This window comes from Falco rusticolus, chromosome 8 (genome assembly GCF_015220075.1).
Source record: "Falco rusticolus isolate bFalRus1 chromosome 8, bFalRus1.pri, whole genome shotgun sequence".
Lineage (NCBI taxonomy): Eukaryota > Metazoa > Chordata > Aves > Falconiformes > Falconidae > Falco > Falco rusticolus.
Window position 1 is genome coordinate 23,983,987 of NC_051194.1, and position 14,398 is coordinate 23,998,384.

General features: G+C 36.1%; 1 protein-coding gene across 1 annotated transcript in view; it reads left to right on the plus strand.

The window, feature by feature from the left end:
• Positions 1 to 14,398, plus strand: part of NEB (nebulin) — a 132,519-nt gene that overhangs the window by 85,044 nt on the left and 33,077 nt on the right. Inside the window, exons 104-122 of the mRNA XM_037397516.1 lie at positions 103 to 210; positions 1,096 to 1,203; positions 1,835 to 1,939; positions 2,032 to 2,136; positions 2,334 to 2,432; positions 2,649 to 2,759; positions 2,938 to 3,042; positions 3,677 to 3,781; positions 4,213 to 4,317; positions 5,443 to 5,547; positions 5,854 to 5,958; positions 6,499 to 6,603; positions 7,088 to 7,192; positions 8,697 to 8,801; positions 11,492 to 11,596; positions 11,769 to 11,876; positions 13,004 to 13,108; positions 13,753 to 13,857; positions 13,994 to 14,098. Coding sequence (XP_037253413.1) covers positions 103 to 210; positions 1,096 to 1,203; positions 1,835 to 1,939; positions 2,032 to 2,136; positions 2,334 to 2,432; positions 2,649 to 2,759; positions 2,938 to 3,042; positions 3,677 to 3,781; positions 4,213 to 4,317; positions 5,443 to 5,547; positions 5,854 to 5,958; positions 6,499 to 6,603; positions 7,088 to 7,192; positions 8,697 to 8,801; positions 11,492 to 11,596; positions 11,769 to 11,876; positions 13,004 to 13,108; positions 13,753 to 13,857; positions 13,994 to 14,098 — 2,004 coding nt within the window. The remainder of the gene's footprint in view (positions 1 to 102; positions 211 to 1,095; positions 1,204 to 1,834; positions 1,940 to 2,031; positions 2,137 to 2,333; positions 2,433 to 2,648; positions 2,760 to 2,937; positions 3,043 to 3,676; positions 3,782 to 4,212; positions 4,318 to 5,442; positions 5,548 to 5,853; positions 5,959 to 6,498; positions 6,604 to 7,087; positions 7,193 to 8,696; positions 8,802 to 11,491; positions 11,597 to 11,768; positions 11,877 to 13,003; positions 13,109 to 13,752; positions 13,858 to 13,993; positions 14,099 to 14,398) is intronic.

Sequence of the window (14,398 nt, forward strand, 5' to 3'; positions counted from 1 at the left end):
CTTTTGCCAATTGCGATTAAGAGATTTCCTATTCAGCTAATGAATACTGTCAAGTATTACATGCAGTTGTCACAAACTCTCTCTTGCTCTCTTCTGTTGCAGAATTTGTATCGCTGGGCTGGTGTAAATGCTCTGCCTACTGGATACAGTCTTCCCGCAGATACCCCCGGCTTTCAGCATGCTAAACATGTCCAATACATTGGCAGTGATGTAAGTAATGTACTAAGTTCTTCTGCAACATAGGTTGCAAGGGAATATTTGATGCACATCCCATATGAGCACACACTGTTTGAGACAGTTTTTTCTCCGGTGTGAAATTGCTTGTCAGAGAGCAACAAGAGTGGGGTAGTTCTGTGTGGATGCCTGAGCCATGAACTGAGGGTGACCATGACATAGGTAGTGATCTCATCATCCAGGGTGAAGTCCCACTGTACCTGAGCAGGGTGAGCAGAGCAGGGTGCTGGTAACAGGTTGCATCAACAGTCCCAGATGAGGTGAGGAACCAGGGCCAAGGTCCAGCTAGGGAGATCCAGTCAGGAGCCACAGGAAACAGAGCAGAGATTGGAGACAAGCTACCTCTGACATAGGTCCAAGGTAAATCCAGGAGACAAGTTACCAATAACACCAGACCAATGTCCATGCAGCAAATGAGGACAGTGGCAGGGCTGAAGAGAGGTGTGCTTACAACAGAACTCAGGCAAGGCCTGACATCCCAGATGTGGCTAGTCAGGGCAATTATATCTTTATTAGTGCACTCAAGCCCCAACACTGATAATGTTTGCCTTAACAGATTTAAAATGTTACCAAACCCCATGATTATCTTATGCAATTACTATCAAAATACATATTTCCTCAGGCAGATGTGGATACCTTATTGAATGTAAGAGAAATTTGAAATGTTATTAATCTTGGGCTACATGAAAAGTAAAAATAATAGTGATATGTAGTGTATTTAACTCTGATATAGCTACATCTCACTTGTTTATCTCTAATAATCAATTTATACTGCATAAATTACTGTCAGAACTGCAGTGTAACTAGAATTGCAATCAAATTTAGTTTCTGTATGGTTTTGTTCCTTTTTCCACTTTATAGCTGAAATATAAGGAAGCCTATGAACACATGAAAGCTAAAGGCTATACTCTGGGACCTAAAGATGTTGGGTTTGAAAATGTGAAGAAAGTGAATCAAGTCATTAATGAGGTACAGTAAATACATGTATTTGCTTTCAGTTCTATTTGTAGCACCCAAAATACAAATGATGAGAATACGCTTACTGGGAAGGTTGTGGGATCCCTGTTCTTCAGGGAATTTAAGAGCAGTTTAGACAAATATCCATCAGAAATGGCAAGAGATCATTGATCAAGGCTTGGAGTTGGGCTATGTGGTTTTTTAAGGTTCTTGATAACTTTCTGTCATCCCGTAAAATTGTTACCATAATATAAAACAAATTGCAGTCTAATTTTATTAACCATTGTGCTGCTACTCGATTAAAGTTGCATAGAAATTATTGTATCTGTATGACATTGTTTTAGGTCTTATATGTATGTATTCACTTATTTGATCATTGTCTTTAATAGGTCGAAAATTAAGCATACATATTTACATGTTTGTAGAATAGAGTCTCAGATTCTCCATGTATTAGAGGTGCTGCTATCAAAAAACAGTTGTGGAAAATCTTTGCCTGATTAGAAAATAGTATGCTTGCTCCCTTTTCCATGTTGGTTATGCAATACCTAGCAAAAATCGGCCCTTAAAAGAGAAGCACTTACACTGCCAAAATACTTGCCATTTTAAGTTTTTAAGATGTCAAATGCTCTCTCCTTTGATACAGAGGTTGTATCGGGCAACATACCACAAGAACAAGGACAAGATTCATACTACTCCAGACACACCAGAAATCCGTCAAGTCAAAGCAACACAGGAAGCTGTCAGTGATGTATGTGTCTTTCTAACATAAAAACCAGAAGAGATTTAGAATATTCAACATGACCAAACATGTGAAATGCTGTTTTTTAATTTGTCTTTCAGCTGATCTACAAGTCAGATTTCTTTAGGATGCAGGGACACTTGATTTCCTTGCCATACACTCCTCAGGTGTTGCATTGCCGCTATGTTGGGGACATCACAAGTGATGTAAGCAACTTCTGTTAAGATACCTGGTATTTGAATACAACAAGCCTAATACTTTTAAACTGAAAGTGGAATTTGGCTTCTATCATTTGCATTCTATTCTGTAATAGCTAAATGCTTTGTCTCTGTGTTTGGGGACTGATTAATAAAATTATCCCAGAAGTTAACTTCTGATATTTCTTTTTCTAATTGCCTCACAGAATAAATACAAAGAGGATCTGAAGTGGCTGAAGGGCTTGGGTTGCTTTCTGTATGATACTCCTGATATGGTCCGTGCTCGTCACCTGCGTAAGCTTTGGGTAAGATTTTTCTTGTGAGAACCACGTATAACAATGATTGATTTATTTACAAACACGCTGTGTACTTGCAGAAAGTACATGAAAATGAGTAAAGACTTATGACAGAATTTCTCGCCATGCAGTTGTTTCAAAACACTGTTAGGTTACACTGTAAAATTTTCTTTACTATCAGGAATAATAAAAGCTTCCTAAGTAATACTGCTTTTCTTTTTCCAGTCTAATTACATATACACTGATACTGCCAAGAAGATGTGGCCTAAATACAATGTGGTATTGGATACTCCTGGATACAGAGCGGTTCAGGAGCTAAAAACCCATTTGAGTGAAGTAAGTTCGGTATTATTTTTGCACACCTTTGTTAGCTATGATTAAGCTCAGACTCTCTCACTGGTTGTTTTGTTGTTTTTTTTTTAATGAGATGTTGTAATTGCGAAGCTGTGATTGTTCTGCTGCTAAACAACTGTATGCGACAGAAGAAATAACTCATGGACCTGTCTTTTTCCAGTTGGTTTACAGAGCTGCAGGCAAGGAGCTGAAGACAAAATACACTTCCGTCCTCGATACACCTGACTTCTTAAGAGCCAAGCAAGGACAAAAAATACAGAGCCAGGTGAAAAAAAACGTACTGATAAAAAACCTATCAGGGGATCCCTCTTTCTTTCCAGGCCATTTCAAGGCAATGTAGAATTCCTAGAGAAAACATTTAAAATTACTATTGCTCGTTTTTAAGTGGCTATGGATTTTCATGTTGGCCATGTCTCTGTGGTGGAATTGTTCAGCTTTGTCCATCTGAAATAGTGTTGAACCCTGGTACAGTTCTGTTCAAATTCTCTGAAAATGTGACTTTGTCAGAAGAATAAGTATTTTCATCTACCATTATTCATCATCATTTCTTTATTCATGTATTAACTACAAATTTTGTGGAGTTTTTAAATTTGCAGAACAAAACAGACCTCATGCATGCTTTTATGTAAAGCTAGGTCTGAATATAGGGCAGAGTTCGTTAACGTCACATACACTTGACTTCTTGGTTTGTGAGCATGTTACTGGCAGTTACAAAATGTCAAGAGTACTGATAGAGAAAGATGAACTGAGATGGTATGGAAGAGGAAAGGGCACATTATTTTTTCATCCGGTAAATTATGTGGTTATGTGTGCATTGTGAATTTACAGATATTTTTCAGAGACATAAAGTAAAACTTACTTGAAATGTATATGTTTTGATTCTTTTCTTCTTGCTGCAGTACTTGTATGTGGAACTTGCAACGAAAGAGAGGCCCCATCATCATGCTGGTAGTCAGACTCCAGCCTTTACACATGCTAGGCATGTAAAGGACATGGTCAGTGAGGTAAGATATTTGGGTTTCTTTGTTTGGTACCGCTATGCTGAACTGTTCAGAAGTTTTATTTCTAATTTTAGTGATAGTTTCATGGCTCAAATCTGTTTACTCTTAATTTAGTTTTTTGTCTCTTATGCTCACGTTCAACATTTCTTTTATAAATTGTAATAAAAGAGTACAATATTTTAATATGGTTTAATATTTTATAAGGTACCTGTTTGTAAGTGTTTGTTTGTAGAATCTGAGGTACACTGGCTGCAGGACCAAGAAGACCTAGGAAGCTAAAAAACTGAGCTTGTTTCCCGAAGTTTTGACAGAAGCTCTTCACAAGAATTACTTTATGCACTTGGTGTAACACCCCCGGGCATTAACATAATACCAGATTAGCAAATGCTTCTAAGATTAAAGATATAACTTTTCCCTTTTGTTGTCTCTCTTAGAAAAAGTATAAAACCCAGTATGAGAAGATGAAGGACAAATACACACCTGTCCCTGACACACCAGTCTTAATCAGAGCCAAGAGAGCATACCTGAATGCCAGTGATGTACGTAGTCCATGAACACTTTGACTGCTGCTTTTTCTTGGTTTCTTTACAAAAAAAACAGAAGAAGGGTCAGTGGGGAACAAACATGCAAAGCATAGAATATCTCAGTGTGGGTCATGAAGTAGGTCACCCCATTTGCACGTACATTTCCATTTGCTATTATGGTGATTTTTACGTTTTTACTTGGTGTCACTGTAATGCTTTTTTTTTCATTCATTATAGTTAATTTTCATTTGCCATTGCACAAACTAAAAATAGATTTAAAGTAATTTGCTTACACGTGGAATCTCTAAATAGTGCAGAGTGAAATGATTGATGCTGGAGCCTTGATAGAATACCTTGTGTCAGATATTTTCATAACAGTTTTGTGTTAGAAGTAAAGCTGCATGTCACTGAGAATGTGCTCATTTTTTAATTTAGAAGTAGGTTAGAGAGAAAAATTATTTGAGCTGCTGCACATAAGGTTATTAAGGTAAAATTGATTTTTCCTTCAAGCGTGGAATAATGATTTGTGATTTAAGGCAATGGTTAAGAGTACTTTTCTCATTCATGAGATCTTTGCTATATATTTCGGATTGCATGTTGCATCCTGGAAGGATATGTGCTGGGCAGGTGTTTTATTCTAGTGATTAGTCTTACTGCTCTCTTAAGAATGATCTTTAAATACTTCCAAGGAGCGTCCCAGTTCTTTTGCACGTCTGAGTTTCTCCTCTGAGAAAGTCTTTCTCCGAAGTCTGGGATGATCGTCCTGCTTTCTTCTAGATCAGGACATGGAAGAAAGGATAAGTAGGTTTTTTATTGCAAAAGTGGCACTTTTGCTGCTCTAGAGAGTAGTCCTGTGATACATGGATTCTTTTTTTCTCTGTCTTCAATATAAAAGTGAATAGGGTGAAATGTTTCTTTAGATGTACCAACTCCTTTTCTTTCTATTTTTCACCATAAGTTTCAGTCAATTTGCCATTGATGCAGGCAAATGCAGCTTCTTAAAATTCCTCAGGGCTTAGATTAGGATGTTAAACAGCAACATATCCCTGGATGTCATTCCTAAAAGGCAGGAAATTTAACTGAAACAGTTCCTGACAGGTAAATATAATATATTATTTTATATGTTATTTTTCTTACCAGTTGCGCTACAAAGAAACCTTTGAGAATAATAAGGGCAAATACCACACGGTGAAAGATGCTTTGGATATTGTCTATCATCGAAAGGTCACCGATGATATCAGTAGTGTATGTATACAATATTTTCATTCCTAATTATTTGCCATTTAATAACCTAGATTATGCCATTTATGCTGTTGTTCTATTTAAGCGTGTCAAATAATCAGAAAAATATGATCAGCACTATTACTAATTAGCTTCCTTCCTTCTTTGGAATATTATACACTTGATTGCCTTTGATGTTACAAAGGTGAATGCAAGTCAATCTCATTTCCACTGTTTTAGTTCTGATGTTTCGGAAAAAGGAATGACTTGAAATGGCATGGTCTAGAGTGTTCTAAATTGTTTTACTCAGTTCTTCAATTTTCTTTGTAGGTGAAATATAAGGAAAATTATATGAGCAACTTAGGAATCTGGAGATCAATCCCAGACCGTCCGGAGCATTTCCATCATCGTGCAGTCACAGATGCTATTAGTGATGTGAGTTCAAATAGGTCCTGGATGTGAGAGGCTGAAAGTTATAAGTAGATTTCCAAAATGAAAACCAAGTCTCAGTTCTTGAGGAAGGGGAGGCAGCTGAAATTTGTAAAAGTGATTTACACTTTCACCTGCCAGATCTGTGAAATGACAGAGCAAATCAGATGGCTAAAATCGCAGCCCATCTCCTTTTGAAATTAACAGAACAGTCTTAATTAATTTCAGTTGCATTTGCTTAATTTGTTTGTTAACACAATAACAACCTTTAATTGTACATACCTGTACCTATACAATAACCCCTTAACTGTACAAGAGTAAAAGTTTTTCAAAATTCACACAGGAACTCCAATAGCTAATGATAGATTAGGTATGGGAATAACCTGACTCCATCAGAAAAGCATGAGTAACTGTAACTCGCTTTATGATGGAATAATAATGGATGTAGCTCTGTTTGCTACACCTTGTTTTGAGGTGCCATTTCAGCACTGATCAGCTACCACTCAGTGCCACTGAAAACTGAAACATTTTATTTCTTTTCTAAAGGTTAAATACAAGGAAGACTTATCTTGGCTCAGAGGCATTGGCTGTTACGCATGGGATACTCCAACTTTTGCTCTGGCAGGAAAGAACAAGGTGCTCTACAGCGGGGTAAGTAAAACAGTCTCCTAAATGTGTTTTTTTGACATTGGCTTATATTACAGATAATTTTTTCACAGGACAATCCAATTCTGACCTAGACATTGATACGAATAACTCATGGTAGAAGTTAATATATAGCATCTAAACATTCAGTTCTTGGTATATAAGAAAAGAGGCAAAATGACCTTTTACTTATTTATCCCCTCTGTTCCTTGCAAAGCTATCAGCTCCATAGTAATTTTTCTAGTGATTCTAAGTCTAGCTTTAAAATTATGAAGATTTGAAATTTCCATTCCTTTCTTGACGTGATAGTTCCATCCTGCAAACCACTACATTTGCAACTATTTTTTCTTTGTAGATTTGTTAAATGCACATATGCAATAATTCCACCATGGTTTTGCTGCAGATTGTTTCTAAAATATATTTTCATGGCCTTACCCTTCTTTGGATTGACATTGGAATATTTTTTTTGTGTTTGGTTTTTTTTCTGCAGTGTAAGTACAAGGAGCTATTTGAGAAGACTAAGTCTCATTTTAAGTATGTAGCTGACTCTCCAATTAATGAGCATTTTAAATATGCAACTAAGTTGATGGATGGGGTAAGTATTAAAAATTTCTGTAGAATCTCATACTGAAGAAATAAGTGTGTGTATGTTAATACTGAGTTGAAGATTGATCTTCCTTATGAGATTGTAAATAATCCAAAGTATATTCAGGCTTCAAGATGTCTTATGATCAGACTAAAATCGTGAAAGACAAGGTTGCTTTTATTGTCTTGTCTGAGTATTAGGACAGGCCAGATTTAAAGTACCTAAAAATTGAAATGCTGGCCCCTGTTCCATTACGCTGTCATTGCAAAGAAACTGCTCCTTTGCTGACTGGTAAATAAATGCTAACTTAAATAATGCTGCTTCCTTAGTAACACTGATTGTTGATTGTCATGTGAAAAAAGGTCTAGAGAGAATCACAAATTGCTTTCCTGAAACTTTGAAAAAACCCCTTCCTCAGTGTTAGGAAGATAGTTTTATGTCTGAAGTTATCGTAGCTCTGTTTCTGTTCAGATATTTTGTGCTGAATTCTCCCACTCTGCTACTTACTTTTTCTTGCTTTCCTCCTGTAGTGCTAAAGAAACAATAAGCACAACATAGGAGCAGAGGGGGTTAAGGAATGCCCCTGGGTTTAAGACTAAAATCACCAGTGGAGTTCTTAGGAGTAGGGCTGTACACCTACAGGACAAAGCTCATTGAAAGGCACCGTGTTCTAGGTGAATTCTCATCAGCTTAGAGCAGACATATCACACCAGACTGATGCTTTTCATTAAAGCAGCATATATTTAGACTCTCTCACCCTGGTATTTTATTCTTTTTCACCAGAAATTGTGTTAATTCTTTACTTGTCAGTAAGCATATTGCAGTATTATTTGTTCTAAGTTAAAAGAACTTCCACAACAGATACCATTCCAGTACCATTGCTGTATAATTTCATACTCAATTTGATAAGCAGTGAACCACAATTTGTTATAGAAGATTGTTAGTATTCAGTCTTCTTAATGTTCAGTAGAGCAAATAAGGAAAAATTTATTATGAGAAACATTAATGAGGAAAAATTCAGCAAGAGGGGCTCCATACATTGAAATGAATTTGCCTAATTGTCATGTTAGTGAAGTTTTTTGTGGTGAGGGATTATAGTTTTGCTTGCAAAAATTCTGATGATAACACTGTATTTTACCCTTGCATCTCATGTTCTCTTTGTACTCAAGTCAGGAATCTAGTTCCACACAGAGTTGCTTCTGCAGTTATTTTTCATTAAGAAAGTAAGTAATAAAATGGCTTGTTTGAAGAGTGGCAGGGATGGAGCATAGGTGTCCTTGAATTGTGGATTAGGCTGTCTAGTGGAAATTTAGAAATGTATATACTATATAGAAATGTTTTCTCTCTGTGTTGTTTGGTTGCATTTTTTAATATATTTTTCTCTTTTGGGTATAAACTTCAATCTCAGCCTTTAAATAGTCCATGTAAAGAGGTTTCAATGGTTAAAATGATGATCTCTTTATGTCCTCACTCTCTTTTAATCTGTTACACTGTATTATGCTATTCTGAGCAGAAATTATATAAAGCTGCCTATGAGAAGCTCAAAGATAGGTACAGCGTTATTGTGGATGATCCTAAGAACCTCCTGGCCAAGTGGGGGACTACTCTGAGCAGTCAGGTACTGTAGGAGCACTGGCCAGTGCTGCCAGCAAGTGCCTGGTTCACTCACAGCTACTCTGTGCAAAACATCTGCAGCTAGCAGTATCATAGGTTTCACCTGTGATGTTGTGATGTTTTATCTTTTTGATTGATCAGACAATTGATCAGATGATCTTTGTTTTGCCACCCAAAAAGAATCCTTACTTTTTGAGTGAGCTAATCTCTGCTATATGTACTTTCATATATTGTGCATCAATTGACATCAGAAATCTATTGCTTTTTGAAGTCATCGGAGAGGTTTTAAAAAATACAGTATCATGCATTTATTTTTTATAACCTCTCTTTTTTTATGACCTTTACAAATATTATCTTCTTATTCATTTCTAGATAAAGCAACAGTGACGAATTTGGCTTTTTTTGACAATTTTTTTTTTGGGCAAATTTTGCAATTTCCTTAATGGAAATCTTTTACTATATACTCCTGACATTCTTAATTATATAGATGTAAGTTGTATGCACATCTGAATGAATGCATATAGTACCTTGCCTAAATCTCTCCACTCTCAAAGTGTCTGGGATCTAGAGCTGTGTTGTTGTTCATGGTGTTCACGAGTCTCTTTTGTGCTTCGTTGCCATTTGCATGAACAGAAAAAATATAAATCCTTTGCCAAGATGCTCCTGCAACATGGATGTAATGAATTTCTGAGGCCAGATATCCTGACAGCACTCTACAACACATATATGTGGAGCCAGGTAATACGAAGAACTGATGCTGAAGGAGACATTTTATATACAGTTTAGCTCTTGGACTTCTAATATTTAATGCTTGGGAGTTCTCTGCATTTCTACGGGTATCAGACTCCAAAGTTTGTCGATATGCTTAACGCTGGCTATGATAAAATATTTTTGAAAACAGAATATCTGAAACAATATTTACTGTAACTCAGACGGCACTCAGCTCAGGCTGAACTTGCCTTCCTTTTCTCCTTTCATTCTAAATAATTGTTATATATAATTCTATATAATATTCACGTATATACCTGAAGAGCAATTTTCTGTACATTTAAGATATTGTATGTTAGCTGTTCCTGATATTTTCCTAACCAGATTCTCGTTCTGCCACCATTCCTTGGACTGACCACCCCTCATAACAAAAGTCCCTTAATTCAGTATGAACATGATGAAGTAATTTGGCGAGAAGTTGACAACGTTTATCTACCGCTCTGCCTGAGAATGGCGTCACATTGTGCCTAGAAACAGAACAGTCATGTCTCACTTCTAAGTGCCCTTAGAAATGGTAAAGGTGCACAGGTCTGTAGTAAGTCATATTTTTAGGAATTTCTTTCTTTACCTACTGCTTTTAAACAAGGCTAGCAAAGCAGTCCTCATGCAGTCACATAATACAGTTTATCTAAAAAAAAATGCTCTCTCCTTTTGCCAGTTTTAATAAGAATCAGAAGGTAGAAAGTGAGTAAAATTCATCTATTTGTTCACACAGAACAAAGAGCCTAACATATTTATATTCCTGATGATGTAAAACAAAGCCTCTGACAGCTCTGGTATTATTGTGCAAAATTAATTTTCCGTATTCTCTCTTCATTTAATCTGGATTCCAGCATATGTATTTTGACTGTACCAGTGAGATGAAAATGTGGCTTCTTAAATAACTGATACTTACTTATTTCTGCTCTGAAATCAAAACCGCTAGCAGTAGCCTTATTCTTTTCAGTGGTAAAAATGATTTCTGACAAGGCCAGCATATAACATTTAAACTGGAAACGCAACAGTAGAAAACAATTACATGACAGAGAGGGGGTATTCTTCATTACTATTAGTACAGTTAATGAAATTCTTCAGTAATAACTCAGTAATAAGGTACTGAAGGTCTTTACTAGACATTTTTGTTGACTTTTTCTGTGGATTTCTGTTATCTCATTAAAAACTCCTTGCAGGTGAGTTTGAGTATGTTTGAAGAAAAAAAAAAAAAAAAAGCAGTCTGCCTGACCTGCATGTTCATCTGAGTTGACTTCATGTTATAATTTGTTGTTTGTATGAAATTTTTTAATTTTTGTCTGTCATAGTCCTGTTTCAAAAGCATGGGTTTATTTTCTGATGCAAGATAGAGCATGAAAGTTCATATTTCAAAGTGTGTTCTGACCTCTTCCACCTGCCCTCAGGCTGTCTGCAATGAATTACCATTCTTGGTGTACAGGCTGTTCTCACTGAATTCTGTGAAAACAGGTTTAGAGTCCTGCAGTAGGGCAAGATGATCTTTAAGACAGACATTATCAAGAGACAAGTTCTGCTATGAAAGCTTTTAAAATATCCTGGCATTATGATACATTTAGCAAATGCATTTATCTTCCATTGTACAAGATGTTTTACATTTCATTCTGATGAACATCTGAAAATGAGATGTTGTCCAGTTACAAATTTTAAAGTCACTAATCTATTGAGATTGCTTTTTTAGCTCAATCCTGGAGATTTAGGATAGAAGTGAGGCTTTAAATACACATGAAATGAATCACATGAATAGTCAGCCTCTGAGGCAAATAAGGGGTTTGCAGAGTTTAGCTTATTGTCCATGTTCAGCTTTCATTGGCTTTGGTGGAAGGATTTTGCGATTTTATGTATGAATATAAACATATCTCCTGAAGGTGTTTTGCCTTGGTTTGTGTGGTTAACATACTCTTCTTTCCCAATCACCAGGTTGAATACAAAAAGGACTATGAAAAGAAGAAAGACAAGTATACTACAGTTGTGGATACTCCAGAACACTTAAGGACTACAAAAGTCAACAAACAGATCAGCGATGTAAGTGTGGTCTGACCCTTCCAAGCATACCTTCTCTGAATTCTGACCTATGAAGTGAGATAAATAACAGTATGGCATTTTCGATAGTCCATTATAAAAAGTTTCTCATCTTGATTTTTCACAACTGACACAAAGAATGTCAAATAATATATTCTATAATTTGTATCTTCAGATTATTTACAAATTGGAATATAACAAAGCAAAGCCTAAAGGCTATACTACAATCCATGATACACCTATGTTACTGCTTGCGCGCAAGGTCAAGGACAGAATAAGTGATGTAAGTAAATCATGCTTGCCTGTGGTAGCAAAAAGACACATAATTAACTTTTTACTTTGATATGCAGTGGTTTTAACTCATATGTAACACTGTCATTAAAAAATAGCTTCTTGTCAGAGTGTATTGGTTTTGTTTCCCTGTAAAACTCTATATGCGTTAAATTCTTTTCCAAAAACCAGTGGATTCTGAAGGTGTTCAGGAAGTTTTTTCATGTAATGTTCTGTAGCTCTTGGAACATATTTGCTGGGGTAGAGCAGCCCTCACTAGTAAGAAAAGGTGTGAGCTGGAACTGGTATCTAATTAAAGCATGGGTTTGGGGATTTTGTTTCTAGGGTTTCTTCCTCTGTTGGCCATATTCTATGGATACTGTGAATGTGAATATTCTGATCTAAACTAAACATGTGTTTTGATTATGGGGCAATGGAAGGTGAAAAAGAAGAGAGAAAAAGGAAGATGAAGTGGATAGAATAATATCATAAGATTTGGGAGTCCTGCTCCTAATTCCTCCTTCTACCAGGCTTTCTCTCTGACCTTTGTATTGTCCCTCAGACAACCATAAATGAAATGAAGATACTAGCACTGTGAGAGAAAAGTAGCATGAAAGTCATGCAGATGCTACCTGGATTATGATGAGTGAATCCAGGAAGAGAAGATAACCATATTTTCCAGATAGTAACATGGATCCTTAAGAGATGAAGATGCTCAAAAGTGATCTGTGAATTGAAGTACATTTTTTTTCGTTCCAAAGTGAATGCTGAATTTGAGGTTCTATAAAGCATGGAAGGTCCTATCAGAAGACAAGTTTCTTTAAAGCATTTCTATTGGGTGCAAAAAAATAGAAACAGGCAGCATTACTGTCCATGTGTAGATTTTGTTAATCTTTGCCTGTGGTTCATGGTGAGTTATACCTGCTACCTTTTCTATTTAAAGAGACTTGCTGCTGAAGAGGACCCTTCTTTCAGGCAGATGGTTGATACCAAGTTGTATTGGTGAAATTTCTTTTTCTTCTGTTAAGATTTGTTCTCGACAGGAACAATTTTTAATATTGTGGTTTTCATATTTTGATGCTTTTCTTGTTGACAACAATATTATCTTTGTAAACATTATTTATGTTTGTCTTTCTTTAGCTGAAATACAAAGAAGTGTACGAGAGGAATAAATCTCACTGCAATGTCGTAGCAGATTCAGTTCATATTAAGACTCCAAGGCATGCTTACAAGCTAAACAGCAATGTGAGTTCAATTTTATTACTACTTTGATTATGGATAGTGTTTGGGACTGGCAATGGAGACTGTAAGAAATTATTTTCGGTTCCATTGAAATTGTTTAAGCTTGAACATTGCCTCTAATTCTTATACTGTTTGAATGAAATATATTTTGATTTATTTCATACTAAAGTGCTTACTCTTCAAAGTTGTCCTTGAGGTCACTTGAGGTCCTTGTATGTAGTACATCTACTGTTCTTCTAGTTTCCCTTTGTTTTCCTGACAGAGACATAACTGTCCCAGAAATTCTCTGTGATGATATTCTTGCAAAGTGCATGCTTTGTGGGAAGCTCTCCTGCATTTTCTATTATTGGTGGCCCACTTCAATCGGCAAGGAACTGAAAGCACTCACCTTCTTCAAAGTCATGACATCTTTTCAGTCACTCAGTTTCCTTTCTCCATGTAGCAGAGGATCAACTAGACTAAATGGACTCCCACTGGACTGAACATGTACATTCAGAGGAAAGCCCTAGGCTGATCTAGATGTGCTTTCTTACCTCTTCTCTCCTGAATTGGTACAGACCAAAAGATAATTTGCATATGTAGGAATGTCATGTGTAAAGTACACAACTTCCAATTAGCTCATTTTTTTCTTGTTTCACTACGAACAGCTGGATTATAAGAAGAAATATGAAGCAGCCAAGGCTCACTGGCACTGGATTGCTGATAGACCTGACTTTATTCAGGCAGCCAAGTCATCTCTTCAACAGAGTGATGTAAGGAAATCAAAATAAACTGAATACTCCCTTTCCCCACATCTCTCATGTTCAGAATAATAATAATTTAAAAAAATAACTGTCAAAGATTTGATGCATTCTTCAGTCTTTTTTTTTTTTCTTCTTCTTCCTGCAGTATGAATACAAACTGGACCGGGAATTCCTAAAGGGATGCAAACTTTCTGTCACAGATGATAAAAATACAGTATTGGCCTTAAATAATGCCATCTTGGCGAGTGATGTAAGTACTTGAACAAACTTTTTTTGTTCTGCTAGAACTTTACTTACTACGTAAACTTTTATCGGAAATATGGTTGTATTAAGAATGAAGCTTTGAAAAGTTGTTCTCAGTCATTATTTCTTTTGACTTGTTTATTCCATTAACAAATTGGCAAAATCTGAATAAATTTGGTCTTGTAAATGTCACTGGCCTAGTTCATGGATTAAATAAAAATTCATAGTTAACATTGCCTGAACACCCTAGACCTTTGGTATATCTCTGCATTCCTGTATTTGAAATGAAAATATTATCTGGAAAGAA